This window comes from Dendrobates tinctorius, unplaced genomic scaffold, assembly GCF_039654945.1.
Source record: "Dendrobates tinctorius isolate UK_male_01 unplaced genomic scaffold, ASM3965494v1 ptg000020l, whole genome shotgun sequence".
NCBI lineage: Eukaryota > Metazoa > Chordata > Amphibia > Anura > Dendrobatidae > Dendrobates > Dendrobates tinctorius.
This window is the reverse complement of record NW_027361688.1, coordinates 2,896,266-2,912,651: the sequence shown is the minus strand read 5'-3', so window position 1 is coordinate 2,912,651 and position 16,386 is coordinate 2,896,266. Positions and strand designations below refer to the sequence as shown.

Here is a 16,386-nt window from a genome sequence, read left to right as displayed (position 1 = left end):
CAGTTATGAATCCACCTAACAGTTGCCTTGTCCATTCCATAATTAGTCATTTTTGTCAATAAGGATTGTATGAGAGACTTTGTCAAATGCTTTGCTGAAGTCAAGATATAACTGTATTTGGATTTGTATTCCCAGTTCACCCAATCCAATATAGACCAAATGGTAAAGATGAGTCCGGCACTGTCTCCTTTTTTCTTCCCCAGGTACTCCAGTTCAACACTAGTGGGACTCGCGCCAATCGAAGAGTTATCATCTGGGTTATAACTTGTTTAGGCTGAAATACCCCTTTATAGGGTTTCACTCACTAATCGTAACTTCTTCATCTTTTTACACTGCTCCAGAATTTTTTGACCACGCCCGGGGGGGGGTGGTAAATTTTTGACATGGCTTCCCTTCCGAAAGTTTGTCAGAAAACAACTCTTGTTTTGCTTCCAAAACCAGAGAACCGAAGAGAAAAAAGCCTGTGCAGCTCGTCAACACTTGTGTCGAAACAGCTTCTCCCCTGACTGGACCTCACAAAGACGCTCAGGGCTTTGTTCAGAGGGATTAGTTGGAAGGACTCCAACTCCCGGCTGAGGTTTCATGATAGAGGGAGGGAGAACGCATGAAAAACAGCACACGAGTTATAGGAAGAGCAGCCGTGCAGAAGAAGACACTGGACACACTGCACCATGGCTCTCAGGTCGGACTCCTGTGTTGTTCTGAACGATGGGCATAAAATGCCGGTGATTGGGTTTGGCACCTATGCCCCCAAAACGGTGAGTAAGCAGAAAGTAAAGCTGTTCACTCCTTGTAGAAAATTCTACCCTTCATATTATTTTGGAAAGTTGCACATAAAAATATGATCACCATTACATCTCACAGTACACCAAACAACAAGCCATAGAGGGCGTCAAGAGGGCCATTGAGGTTGGATATCGGCACATCGACGGCGCCTATATGTATGACAATGAAGTTGAGGTCGGCCAAGCCATCAGAGCAAAGATTGCTGATGGGACGGTGAAAAGAGAAGATATTTTTTACACCGGGAAGGTGAGCAAACTTTATAAACTTTGATTAAAATTTGTCTCGATTTTTCTCATTAAAGTGTCCTTTAGGGGGCGATGTTTAGTTGCAGGTTTGTTCATTTTCAATGTATATTTTTTTGCAGCTTTGGGGCAATAACCACACTCCCGAGAGGGTCCGACCGGCCTTAGAAAAATCTCTGAAGGATCTACAGCTGGATTACATGGATCTCTTCATTATCCACACACCCCTAGCATTTAAGGTTAGAGCAATGATGGAGCAGTAGATGGTTTTTGCAGCATTAAGTAAGAAACTGTTCACATTTGCACTGCAAACTCCAGCTGAAATAGAGGACATCACAGTCTCATTTTTTTTTTTCCGTTTTCTCCTCCAGCCTGGAGATGATCTCTATCCGATGGATGAAAATGGGAAAATGATTTTTCATAACACAGATATCCGAGATACATGGAAGGTAAATATGGGGTCTGGATATACAAAGTTGGCTTAAGGAGAATGCTCCTACCCCATGAAATTTATTGCGTTCAAGCCTTGGTATTGCTCAGTAAGCATTTGCACTTTTCACATTTTTTGCCCTTTTTTTTATCAAAAATGAACACAAACTGTAAGACAAAATATCAACTACCAGTTTTGGTTGGCATATTATGACATTATCCTAAAGGAGGAGCCACTACATGGTCATCCATTCATTTGATTAGCTGGCATGTAATACCACACTCCACCTTTAGTGGCCACTGCGTGGGAAGTTTATAGCCAGCACAACTTCCTGTGATCGCCGGGATGATCTCAACAAAATGACCCCCACTTTATATTATACCACTGACTGATTTGGACATTTCTAGGCTATGGAAGCGTGCAGAGACGCCGGCCTCGTCAGATCCATCGGAGTCTCCAATTTTAACCGAAGGCAACTGGAGCTGATTCTCAACATGCCAGGACTCAAGTACAAACCAGTGTGCAACCAGGTAATTACCATGGATTTCTCACTAAAATTAATAATCCCACCCCAAAATACAGTATATAAGACTTTCTGCCGTGCTCCAATTCCTGGTTTGTCATAATGACAACATTATGGTTGATTATCAAATTTAAGATATTAACAAATGGATGTATAAATCTTTATATACAGGTAGAATGTCAAATATTCCTGAATCAGAGCAAATTACTGGAGTTCTGTAAATCTCGTGATATCGTGCTGGTCGGATACAGCGTACTGGGGTCCAGCAGAGATGAGACCAGGTGAGAAAAACTATATTTATTTACCTTATGTAATAGAGAAGGACATAATAGTACCCGGGGTTCTTCAGGAAAAGACAAAATTAGCCCTATATACAAGACTATAACTACTATAACACTGCCCCCTATGTACAAGAATATAACTACTATAATACTGCCCCCTATGTACAAGAATATAATTACTATAATACTGCCCCTATGTACAAGAATATAACTACTATAATACTGCTCCTATGTACAAGAATATAACTACTATAATACTGCCCCCTATGTACAAGAATATAACTACTATAATACTGCTCCTATGTGCAAGAATATAACTACTATAATACTGCTCCTATGTACAAGAATATAACTACTATAACACTGCCCCCTATGTACAAGAATATAATTACTATAATACTGTCCCCTGTGTACAAGAATATAACTACTATAATACTGCTCCTATGTACAAGAATATAACTACTATAATACTGCTCCTATGTACAAGAATATAACTACTATAATACTGCTCCTATGTACAAGAATATAACTACTATAATACTGCCCTCTATGTACAAGAATATAACTACTATAATACTGACCCCTATGTACAAGAATATAACTACTATAATACTGACCCCTATGTACAAGAATATAACTACTATAATACTGACCCCTATGTACAAGAATATAACTACTATAATACTGACCCCTATGTACAAGAATATAACTACTATAATACTGCCCCCCTATGTACAAGAATATAACTACTATAATACTGTTCCCATGTACAAGAATATAACTACTATAATTCAGCCCCCTATGTACAAGAATATAACTACTATAATACTGCCCCTATGTACAAGAATATAACTACTATAATACTGCCCCCTATGTACAAGAATATAACTACTATAATACTGCCCCCTATGTACAAGAATATAACTACTATAATACTGCCCCCTATGTACAAGAATATAACTACTATAATACCGCCCCCTATGTACAAGAATATAACTACTATAATTCAGCCCCCTATGTACAAGAATATAACTACTATAATACTGCTCCTGTGTACAAGAATATAACTGCTATAATACTGCCCCTGTGTACAAGAATATAACTACTATAATACTGCCCCTATGTACAAGAATATAACTACTATAATACTGCCCCTATGTACAAGAATATAACTACTATAATACTGCTCCTATGTACAAGAATATACTACTATAATACTGCTCCTATGTACAAGAATATAACTACTATAATACTGCCCCTATGTACAAGAATATAACTACTATAATACTGCCCCCTATGTACAAGAATATAACTACTATAATACTGCCCCCTATGTACAAGAATATAACTACTATAATACTGCTCCTATGTACAAGAATATAACTACTATAATACTGCCCCCTATGTACAAGAATATAACTACTATAATACTGCTCCTATGTACAAGAATATAACTCCTATAATACTGCTCCTATGTACAAGAATATAACTACTATAATACTACCCCTATGTACAAGAATATAACTACTATAATACTGCCCCCTATGTACAAGAATATAACTACTATAATACTGCCCCCTATGTACAAGAATATAACTCCTATAATACTGCTCCTATGTACAAGAATATAACTACTATAATACTGCTCCTATGCACAAGAATATAACTACTATAATACTGCCCCCTATGTACAAGAATATAACTACTATGATACTGCTCCTATGTACAAGAATATAACTCCTATAATACTGCTCCTATGTACAAGAATATAACTACTATAATACTACCCCTATGTACAAGAATATAACTACTATAATACTGCTCCTATGTACAAGAATATAACTACTATAATACTGCCCCTGTGTACAAGAATATAACTACTATAATACTGCTCCTATGTACAAGAATTTAACTACTATAATACTGCTCCTATGTACAAGAATATAACTACTATAATACTGTTCCTATGTACAAGAATATAACTACTATAATACTGCCCCCTATGTACAAGAATATAACTACTATAATACTGCCCCCTATGTACAAGAATATAACTACTATAATACTGCCCCTATGTACAAGAATATAACTACTATAATACTGCTCCTATGTACAAGAATATAACTCCTATAATACTGCTCCTATGTACAAGAATATAACTACTATAATACTACCCCTATGTACAAGAATATAACTACTATAATACTGCCCCCTATGTACAAGAATATAACTACTATAATACTGCCCCCTATGTACAAGAATATAACTCCTATAATACTGCTCCTATGTACAAGAATATAACTACTATAATACTGCTCCTATGTACAAGAATATAACTACTATAATACTGCCCCCTATGTACAAGAATATAACTACTATAATACTGCTCCTATGTACAAGAATATAACTCCTATAATACTGCTCCTATGTACAAGAATATAACTACTATAATACTACCCCTATGTACAAGAATATAACTACTATAATACTGCTCCTATGTACAAGAATATAACTACTATAATAGTGCCCCTGTGTACAAGAATATAACTACTATAATACTGCTCCTATGTACAAGAATATAACTACTATAATACTGCTCCTATGTACAAGAATATAACTACTATAATACTGCTCCTATGTACAAGAATATAACTACTATAATACTGCCCCCTATGTACAAGAATATAACTACTATAATACTGCCCCCTATGTACAAGAATATAACTACTATAATACTGCCCCCTATGTACAAGAATATAACTACTATAATACTACCCCTATGTACAAGAATATAACTACTATAATACTGCCCCCTATGTACAAGAATATAACTACTATAATACTGCCCCCTATGTACAAGAATATAACTCCTATAATACTGCTCCTATGTACAAGAATATAACTACTATAATACTGCTCCTATGTACAAGAATATAACTACTATAATACTGCCCCCTATGTACAAGAATATAACTACTATAATACTGCTCCTATGTACAAGAATATAACTCCTTTAATACTGCTCCTATGTACAAGAATATAACTACTATAATACTACCCCTATGTACAAGAATATAACTACTATAATACTGCTCCTATGTACAAGAATATAACTACTATAATAGTGCCCCTGTGTACAAGAATATAACTACTATAATACTGCTCCTATGTACAAGAATATAACTACTATAATACTGCTCCTATGTACAAGAATATAACTACTATAATACTGCTCCTATGTACAAGAATATAACTACTATTATGCTGCCCCTATGTACAAGAATATAACTACTATAATACTGCCCCTATGTACAAGAATATAACTCCTATAATACTGCCCCTATGTACAAGAATATAAGTACTATAACACAGCTGCTAATAATACACAGTTGTAGTATTATGGAATTTACATTCCTTTCATTTTTCCTCACAGGTATGATCAGAGTTCCCCCAGAGTTCTTGATGATCCTGTGCTAAATAAAGTCGCTAATAACGTGCACCGCTTTCCGGCACAGGTAGCTTTGCGATATTTTCTACAGAGGGGAGTTGTCGTCCTTGCAAAAAGCTACAGCCCTGAGAGGATCAAGCAGAACTTCCAGGTAAATAGATATAATAACTGACCACATTCCGTCTCATCATTGTCCTCTGTATATATTCGGGGTCTGAAATCTAAAAATTTTTTTTTTTTACATATAAACGTAAATATTTTAAGACTTTTTTGCATTTTATTTTTTTTTTCCTTTTACAGGTTTTTGATTTTGTGATAAGTGATGAAGACATGAAAACTCTTGATGGAATCCATAACAACATGCGTTACCTGACTCTTGATTCGTAAGTTTCGTTAAAGATATTCAGTTTCAGATGATATTTGGCAAAAAGAAAAAACCTAAAGTAATTATGTTTATTTAAATATCTTTTAATTTTTATTTATTTAACTTTTTTTTCCATTTTAGTTGGAAAGAAGAGCCCAATTATCCCTTTCACGATGAGTACTAGGTTCCTTGGACAGTCACCCTTGTCCTCAGAAGACACATTCGGAACTTGACGATTAATGATCTCTTTCCATCTACCCAACTTACATCATAAAATTTAGGACACTTAAGCCTTGCCAGCTCTTCCCTTTAAATAGAGAGGTCCGCCCACTCTGGGAGTGGCTCTAGTAAGCCTCGCCCCTTTTGAGGTCAGCTGATGTTCTGCCATTTGGGAGAGCGTTGTAAGCCAATATCTCCGGCGGCTTCTCATAATCTGTGTGAACAAAATGATTGCCATTTAACTTGCCTCACTCTTCTCACCTAAGCTATCTGTCGGGGGACAGCCAGGAGACCTCCATAACTAATAAATGGCGGGCTTATCCAGTGGAAATTATTGGTTCTGCTTCCATCTAGTGTGTATGGGAACCTTAAAGGAGTCTTGTAAGAATCTGATAAAATCAGTTCCCGTCACATAATTTAAATGGAAGCTCGTCATTGTCATGTGTCAGCAAAGGTTAAATCAGTCTTAAGAAACATAGCTCACAAGACCTGTGTCTCAACTGACAGAGGAGATGTATCATAAGCCCAGGAAAAGGGCTATAACATGAGAAGAAAAAAATTTCACCTAGATTCAGTGAGCTCAAAGCATTTTTTTACCAGCCTCAGTCCACTGTGCTCAGAGAGCTGAGGAGAAGAGTTATTTCTTCTCCAGCAGCAATAGTATATGTGCTTGTGATACAGCTCCTCTGTCAGTTGAGACACAGGTCACAGGAGCAGTGTTTCTTCATAATGCTGTCTGTGCATGAATGCGATTTGGACAGGCTGCAGTTTGAAGGACATCACTGGGTCTGTTTTATCTTATTCATGGATAATCCATTTAAGAGAATGTTGTTTGCACATCTAGTTTATAATGGCAGGGATCTTAACAAAGGCCAAATATCCTCTGGGAACATGACGGATAAATCATTGAATATTATTAGTTTCTATTAAGTTCATTTGCCAGATATGTTTTTGTGTCTGTCTGGGATCCTCATTTAGCAACCACCATACACAGTGCCAGATAGATATAAGTGCCGACACATGACCTTATATACTGTACAGCCGCAAGACCCTATATACAGTATCACTACAGAAAACATATACAGTGCAGTAATGCTACCCTACATACAGTGCAGACACGACCCTATAAACAGTTTAGCCACGTGTCACAGTGCAGACACATGCTTCTCTACCCACTGCGCCATTGTTTCCCTTCCGTATACAGTGCAGCCATATCACCCAATAGTCAGTGCAGTCACATACTGCTAGATATAAATTGCAGCCATTCGCACTTTTTCATTATTCTCTTTTTTATGCATTCCGTCATCTCATCTCTAATGTTTTTTGAGAGTTTTATATTAAGTAAAATTCTATTATATCTATTTTACATCAATAACAATAAAATAATCTGTAGTTTATTATTTTATATTATTTTTTTTTCCCCACGTGGCATAATCGGGGTCCATCCTATCGGGGGCTCCTGGCCCAAGAAAAGTCCTTTAATATTCATCATGGAAGGGGTATTTAGGATGATCCTGCCATCTGCAGAGTATAATAAAGGGTCATTAGAAGCGGAACTGACTAAAGCTGAAATATTTATTTCCACTAATTAACATTTTACTTACTGGTGAGTATTTAAATAGCGTATATTTTTGTTAAGGCCGTCCAGGGTCTTCATTTCTTCATCTCTTAATTGGAAGTCAAAGACCTGAAATATGTATGAGATGCAGTGTAAAGCATGGGGGAAAAAGATGAGGCAGGGGGTGCATTTCATGCCTGAACAGACATTCTAGCTAATCTGGATCGTTTCTGTGCCTACTTACCTGAAAATTCTGTTTGATTCGTGTTGGGGTGAAGCTCTTTGCCAGGACGACGATCCCCTTCTGTAGTAGGTATCTCAGGGCCACCTGAGCGGGGGTCCGGACGAGCTTTTTTGCTATAGCGTTCAACACAGGGTCTTCTAATAGAACTGGAGAATCCGGGTCAGTCCTGTAAGACATTATATGAGTATGCGCCATACTTGTTTTCAGCACATTATATGAGTATGTGGAGGTTCTCCAATCAAAACTTTAGATTTTCGAAGTACAAGAGGTGGGGGGGGGGTTAAAACTTTTTGTCAGGTAGACCTGCCTACGGGACACTATAGTTAATGATTAATGACCATCAGACACTGCAGTTCATTAGACATGAGTGAATTGATTCATTGCAAATCAAATGTCTTGGATTTCTAGCAATTTGCAGAATAAGAGCCAGTACAAAAACAGAAGCAGGAAATGCAGCAGCCAGTTTAGGGTGAGTATTACAGATTCGCAAATATATTGATGGATTACAATTGTACACCCTGGGTGTAAAAAGAAGGAAAATCCACCATAGCTTATATCCTACCATTTCTCATCCCTGCTTGAGCCCAGTACGCTGTACGCCACCAGTACAATACCATGAGACTTAAGGAAATCCAAGAGTTTGCTTTGATTTAGGTAAATGTGACATTCCACCTCGAAGAAGAAAGAAAAATAGAGATTTTTAGAATTAGAAACCTTTTTCTTCTAGAAACATCGCAACACCTGTCTAGAGGTCGTGTCTAGTATCTTTGCATACAAGACGTTCCCCCTAGTGGTGGCTGCACGCAGGATTTTATCATGTATCTCTGTATACAGGGAGCTCCCCCTAGTGGTGGCTGCAGCAGGATCTTATCATGTATCTCTGTATACAGGGAGCTCCCCCTAGTGGTGGCTGCAGCAGGATCTTATCATGTATCTCGGTATACAGGGAGCTCCCCCTAGTGATGGCTGCAGACAGGATCTTATCATGTATCTCTGTATACAGGGAGCTTCCCCTAGTGGTGACTGCAGACAGGATCTTATCATGTATCTCTGTATACAGGGAGCTCCCCCTAGTGGTGGCTGCAGACAGGATCTTATCATGTATCTCTGTATACAGGGAGCTTCCCCTAGTGGTGGCTGCAGACAGGATCTTATCATGTATCTCTGTATACAGGGAGCTCCCCCTAGTGGTGGCTGCAGACAGGATCTTATCATGTATCTCTGTATACAGGGAGCTCACCCGAGTGGTGACTGCAAACAGGATCTTATCATGTATCTCTGTATACAGGGAGCTCCCCTTAGTAGTGACTGCAGAGAGGATCTTATCACATACCTCTGTATACAGGGAGCTCCCCCTAGTGGTGACTGCAGACAGGATCTTATCATGTATCTCTGTATACAGGGAGCTCCCCCTAGTGGTGGCTGCAGCAGGATCTTATCATGTATCTCTGTATACAGGGAGCTCCCCCTAGTGGTGGCTGCAGCAGGATCTTATCATGTATCTCTGTATACAGAGAGCTCCCCTAGTGATGGCTGCAGACAGGATCTTATCATGTATCTTTGTATACAGGGAGCTCCCCCTAGTGGTGGCTGCAGACACAATCTTATCATATATCTCTGTATACAGGGAGCTCCCCCTAGTGGTGACTGCAGACAGGATCTTATCATGTATTTCTGCATACAGGGAGCTCCCCCTAGTGGTGGCTGCAGGCAGGATCTTCTCATGTATCTCTGTGTACATGGAGCTCCCCTTAGTGGTGGTTGCAGACAGGATCTTATCATGTATCTCTGTATACAGGGAGCAGGATCCCCCTAGTGGTGGCTGCGGACAGGATCTTATCATGTATCTCTGTATACAGGGAGTTCCCCCTAGTGGTGGCTGCAGACAGGATCTTATCATGTATTTCTGTATACAGGGAGCTCCCCCTAGTGGTGGCTGCAGACAGTATCTTATCATGTATCTCTGTATACAGGGAGCTCCCCCTAGTGGTGGCTGCAGACAGGATCTTATCATGTATCTCTGTATACAGGGAGCTTCCCCTAGTGATGGCTATAGACAGGATCTTATCATGTATCTCTGTTTACAAGGAGCTCCCCCTAGTGGTGGGTGCAGACAGGATCTTATCATGTATCTTTGTATACAGGGAGCTCCCCCTAGTGGTGGCTGCAGACACAATCTTATCATATATCTCTGTATACAGGGAGCTCCCCCTAGTGGTGACTGCAGACAGTATCTTATCATGTATCACTGTATACAGGGAGCTCCCCCTAGTGGTGGCTGCAGACAGGATCTTATCATGTATCTCGGTATACAGGGAGCTTCCCCTAGTGGTGGCTATAGACAGGATCTTATCATGTATCTCTGTTTACAAGGAGCTCCCCCTAGTGGTGGGTGCAGACAGGATCTTATCATGTATCTTTGTATACAGGGAGCTCCCCCTAGTGGTGGCTGCAGACACAATCTTATCATATATCTCTGTATACAGGGAGCTCCCCCTAGTGGTGGCTGCAGACAGTATCTTATCATGTATCTCTGTATACAGGGAGCTCCCCCTAGTGGTGGCTGCAGACAGGATCGTATCATGTATCTCTGTATACAGGAAGCTCCCCTTAGTGGTGACTGCAGAGAGGATCTTATCACGTACCTCTGTATACAGGGAGCTCCCCCTAGTGGTGACTGCAGACAGGATCTTATCATGTATCTCTGTTTACAGGGAGCTCCCCCTAGTGGTGGCTGCAGCAGGATCTTATCATGTATTTCTGCATACAGGGAGCTCCCCCTAGTGGTGGCTGCAGACAGGATTTTCTCATGTATCTCTGTGTACAGGGAGCTCCCCTTAGCGGTGGCTGCAGACAGGATCTTATCATGTATCTCTGTATACAGGGAGCGGGATCCCCCTAGTGGTGGCTGCGGACAGGATCTTATCATGTATCTCTGTATACAGAGAGCTCCCCAAGTGATGGCTGCAGACAGGATCTTATCATGTGTCTTTGTATACAGGGAGCTCCCCCTAGTGGTGGCTGCAGACAGAATCTTATCATGTATCTCTGTATACAGGGAGCTCTCCCTAGTGGTGACTGCAGACAGGATCTTATCATGTATTTCTGCACACAGGGAGCTCCCCCTAGTGGTGGCTGCAGGCAGGATCTTCTCATGTATCTCTGTGTACAGGGAGCTCCCCTTAGCGGTGGCTGCAGACAGGATCTTATCATGTATCTCTGTATACAGGGAGCGGGATCCCCCTAGTGGTGGCTGCGGACAGGATCTTATCATGTATCACTGTATAAGGGGAGCTCCCCCTAGTGATGGCTGCAGGCAGGATCTTCTCATGTATCTCTGTATACAGGGAGCTCCCCCTAGTGGTGGCTGCAGACAGGATCTTCTCATGTATCTCTGTGTACAGGGAGCTCCCCCTAGTGGTGGCTGCAGACAGAATCTTATCATGTATCTCTTTGTACAGGGAGCTCCCCCTAGTGGTGACTGCAGACAGGATCTTATCATGTATCTCTTTGTACAGGGAGCTCCCCCTAGTGGTGGCTGCAGACAGAATCTTATCATGTATCTCTTTGTACAGGGAGCTCCCCCTAGTGGTGACTGCAGACAGGATCTTATCATGTATTTCTGCATACAGGGAGCTCCCCCTAGTGGTGGCTGCAGACAGGATCTTATCATGTATTTCTGCATACAGGGAGCTCCACTTAGTGGTGGCTGCAGACAGAAACTGTTCATCTAAGAAAGATATTTGGATCATGAAAAAAATTCTTACCGCATTGAAAAAGTAATAAAATCATTTCCACTCATGAGTTACCTGGTTGCAGACTGGTTTAAATTTTAGTTCTGGATTGTTTAGGATCAATTCTAGTTGACGTTTATTAAAATTGGAAACTCCTATGGACCGAACCAGCCCGGCATCTTTACACTCCTCCATAGCCTAAAGAATAATCTAGAATCAGTTGCTTTTATGTAAAAAGTCAGAACTACCACTCCCACATCATCCTGGAATAGTAAATGTACTGAGCACTGCACCTTCCAAATTTCCCGAATGTCTGTGTTATGATAAATTAACTTTCCATTTTCATCAGTGGGGAAGAGATCATCTCCAGGCTGAAACGACATTTACACTGTCAACCAATTTACAGAACAAGACAAAGTTCCAAAAGTTGGTGGAAAAATAATAATATTGCAGACTGAACGCAATAACGTCATATGCTGCCCCTAGTGGTGACTGCAGGGAGTGAGTCCTTGCCTAAGGACTACGAAGACTAATGGAGAGAACCAATGATCTATATCCAGGTTTTGGTCTAAGAAATGTTTTCCTTTTTGAGGATAATTTCTGGCCTCAAGAGATCATACCCATTCTCTACCCCTCCATGACTCTAAGTCCTCCTCCCCAAATGTATGATTGGATGCTGGGACTCGCTATACCTTCTCAGATCACTGATTTCTGGGAGGCTTTGGCCATTTCTTCGACGAGGCCAAGATTTGCCAACTTCCGAAGAAATGGTATGCCTCCTTGACTTTCCGAAAACATTCTACAACCCGTTGAATGGTTGACCGCTAATATGATATCCAACAGTCTAGAAAATGTTGCCTTCACACACTGTGATAATTGTTATGGTCTCATACCCGATTGAAACAATTGAACAGTCTAGAGATCCTACTCTGACTGTAGTAATCTACTATGTAGTGCGATGAGGTAGAGGTTTCCAACCGGGTCTTAAATCTCCAAGTGCCACCCGCCTGCCCCGTAGCAGTGGCGTAGGTTTCCTCTATGCCCTGCTGTATTATACACTATTTTTTTTAGATGATATATTAATTGGCTCCATATTTTTCTTTGTATTCCATCCTCATTTAACTGACCTTGAGTTCAATTGGGCTGTGTATTAGGAACAAATCCATATAATCAAGGTCAAGATCTCTCAGGGATTCTTCAAGAGCTGGACGGACTCTATCCGGAGCTTGGAAAGTGGACCAGAGCTGAAAGAAAACACCGAAACCACCAAAGGCTAAGTGTATCATTTCCTCACTATGGCTGTTTCAATTATTAAGAAATTGCAGCTGCATCCCCTTCCTATCCCACCCCACCACCTCTCCTATCCTCACTGCCTTCTATTTACTATGTTACTGAATTTTTTCCAGGAACGGAGGAGGTTTCTAAAGGCATCTGGAAAGTGAGGAAGATGTCAAATTCCAGTAGCAAGTCTTATGTAATCACAGGTTCTGTTAATATATGCACAAAAGTTGTAACGGTATGAATGGCCTCGCCTCTCTATTCAGACTTATAGGATTTTCTGGGAAAGCTGGAGTCAGCCTCCATTTCGTAATGGTCTTTAACGTCTGGTTTCTATGAGGAGCAGTTTTTAAAGTAAGTTTCTCCTTACCTTCCCAGTGTAGAAGACATCTTCTCTCTTCACTGTACCATCCGCAATCTTGTGCTTGATGGCTCGGCCGACCTCAACCTCATTCCCGTAGATGAAGGCAGAGTCAATGTGACGATACCCAACTTCCAGGGCAACCTTTACCCCATCTTCTGCTAAGTTCTTGGGAAACTAAAAAGAACTTTGTTTTACAGTTTTAACTCGTATTAACTAAGTTCACCAATTTTACGAGTGATTGAATCTACCAAAATTTGAATTAGTCAAAATTGCTCAAATTTGTGCCATCAAATTTGATTTGCATCGAATTTATTGACTCTACTGTGCTATGCACTTAGGATAATACATGTGAAAAAAAATTTACTCACTGGGTCCTCACCTGTATCAATGCAAAGCCCTTCTCCATTCCATCTGTCTTCTTTGGTGTTGTCACTAGTCTTTACTCGGCCATCTTTGGCATCTTCCTGCACCTGGCATCTTTGATGTTTCCTACGATGGCTAGACCAAGAAATCAGGGCCAAGTCAGCAAATATGAAGCTGAAGAAGCCAGGTGCCTGAAGACACCAAAGATGCCAAGCGTCCGAAGACCAAAGATCATTGGAGTAAACCATTGAGCGGTGAAAGATTCCTATACATACAGACTAAAACTGGTAGCTATGAAGTCTATTACTCATCCCAATGGATTGCACAGGATGAATTTCCATATCCTTAAGCTTTTCACAAAATTTGTTTCAGAATCGGTGTTCGTCTCTTCTTCTATAGTCATAACATATAGACATGTTAGGGACCCTGGTGAGATTTTGAAATTGAGCCAACAGAATTCAACTTACACCACTGGGTAAAAATTAATATGGAGCCCCAAATCCAAGCCAAAATGTAAATGGATTCAAAATAAAGGTTGATGGACATAATAAGGAGTCCATCAAGTGATGTAAGACCCATAGATGAGCGTGGTTATCTTGATCCATATAAAGGTCTCAAAGAATCTCTTGGATCTAGCTAGAAGTATGGGATCCTGTAGCCCGTCACCCTCTAGAAGCACACCATGTTCTAAAGGGGTGTATTAGATGACGACAGGTAACTCTTTTGAAGCATTAATTTCCCAACGTCTCCCCACCATGCAACAAGTCGATACCATAACATCATCCCACCCTCAGCCGTGCATTCACTCACTTGCGGTGGTGCGAAGGTGCCAAAACCAATTACGGGCATCTGATGGCCATCAGTCAGCGTAATGTAGGAATCTTCTCGGAGCTCCATCTCCCGTCTGGGATCTGACACATCAGTGATCGTCTCTCTCTAATAGTTTTTTTATATATTCTGCATTTAGAGTGCGTCTCACTCCCTCCGTGCTAGTTGTACCATTTGTTTTGCAGGCATTCAAATTCTTGGCAGTCAAAGATAACATATGAAAAGTGATGGGCTGGATGTTTTCCGTTCTTTACTACAAGAACCACGCCTTCGACTGGTGGAAAAAAACTCATGCTCTGCACATTCAAATTCACTCTGGGCCTATGATGTCAGTGTATTTAGCTACATAATGAATCTACAGTATTCATTATGACCATTCTGAAGCGCAGAATTGGCTCTTGGCCAGGTCAAAATACAATTATCACATGTTTGTGGAGATGTTATAATAATATTTCCTCACACATAATTCTGAATTCTACTTCTACCCAGGAAAACACATCATCGTTTAGGACGGAAGGGCCCGCTAAACATAGTCAGTGTTGTAGGGCACATTCTGAAGGCCACATTATAATTTTGATAAGATGGTGGAAGCTCTTTGTATTGTACAAAATGAAAAAGAACTTGGATTATTTCAACTTATTTGACCCTACAAGCAATAGCATAACTAGAGTCCAATGGGTCCTGGTACAAAATATTCACTGGGCATCAACCTATATATAGGTCAGATGTATGGGCCCCTGTAGTGTTCAATATCATATAAATAGATATGTGTTTGCCTCATTTTAATAATGGCCCCATCCTATAATAATGTCCTCCATCTTGGGCCTTTCATGGTATAATGGCCCTCATCCAGACATCTTCCTATCATAAAGCCCCACATCCTGGCCCCTTCCTGTAATAATATCTCCATCTTGGTCCCTTCCCATAATAATGTCGCTCATCCTGATATAATGTCCCCTGTCTTTGCCTCTTCAAATAATAAAGTTCGCCATCTTGGCCCCTTTATGTAGTAATGTCCCCACCACAATCGTTACGACAAGTCCACCAACCATTGGTACACAATAATTACATCTTCTGCTTCTCTGGTCAAGTCTAAGTCCCTTGATCTAGAAAAAAAACACCTTCTTCCCCAACTGATTTTTATAAAAAAAACAAAAAGTGCTCAAAAGAATATTGTATTCACTAACCCTCCACATCAGAAAGCCCTGGAATGAACATCAGTAGTTTTCTCTTCTCCTATCAAAACATCTGTTAAACTCAATATCTATGTTTTGTTCCTCCAGAAGAAGCCATAATGTATAGTGGTGGTTTTAAGGAACCTGATGATCACATGCGTCATAATCCCTGAGAAGGTAACACTCAAGAGCTAACACAAAGTGTAGGAAAACCAACATGGATAGATCGATTTCGAACAATGGCCTCTTCTTGACAGATCCTTCAATTGAAAGTAACCAAAATGTTGGAAGGGGAAACTGATGAACCAAATCTTTACACTATGGGCCACCATACCATTTGAAGATTCTACCTCCCTTACTTTTCCTCTTTGTTATCCTTCCTTTCTCTGATTACCAAACTCCACTTCTTTAGAGTTAATGTTGTCCTTCTACACCATGAGGTCAACAATGATCAAAGTCATCTAGCTCCCATCATGGTTTTAAGGCTTTGTGACCCCCAAACCACTGAAGGTTTCATTTTAATAAATATTCTTCGATGGTTCATCTTAT

The 16,386-nt window shown here is 40.2% G+C and overlaps 2 protein-coding genes across 2 annotated transcripts; one reads left to right on the top strand and one right to left on the bottom strand.

Moving 5' to 3' along the window:
• The first annotated feature begins 452 nt into the window (after window positions 1–452).
• Window positions 453–7,690, top strand: LOC141083284 (aldo-keto reductase family 1 member C1-like). Its single transcript, XM_073567462.1, has 9 exons — window positions 453–758; window positions 865–1,032; window positions 1,151–1,267; window positions 1,400–1,477; window positions 1,866–1,988; window positions 2,153–2,262; window positions 5,696–5,861; window positions 6,011–6,093; window positions 6,216–7,690. The coding sequence occupies exons 1-9, from the start codon at window positions 672–674 to the stop codon at window positions 6,256–6,258; spliced, it is 975 nt and encodes a 324-aa protein (XP_073423563.1). The 5' UTR covers window positions 453–671; the 3' UTR covers window positions 6,259–7,690.
• Window positions 7,611–15,112, bottom strand: LOC141083285 (aldo-keto reductase family 1 member C3-like). The gene is made up of 9 exons (XM_073567464.1): window positions 14,645–15,112; window positions 13,478–13,645; window positions 12,957–13,073; window positions 12,123–12,200; window positions 11,905–12,027; window positions 8,658–8,767; window positions 8,096–8,261; window positions 7,898–7,980; window positions 7,611–7,814 (listed from the first exon to the last, which is right to left on the bottom strand). Exons 1-9 carry the CDS (start codon window positions 14,729–14,731, stop codon window positions 7,772–7,774), a joined length of 975 nt encoding a protein of 324 aa, XP_073423565.1. The 5' UTR covers window positions 14,732–15,112; the 3' UTR covers window positions 7,611–7,771.
• Between the last annotated feature and the right edge of the window lie 1,274 nt (window positions 15,113–16,386).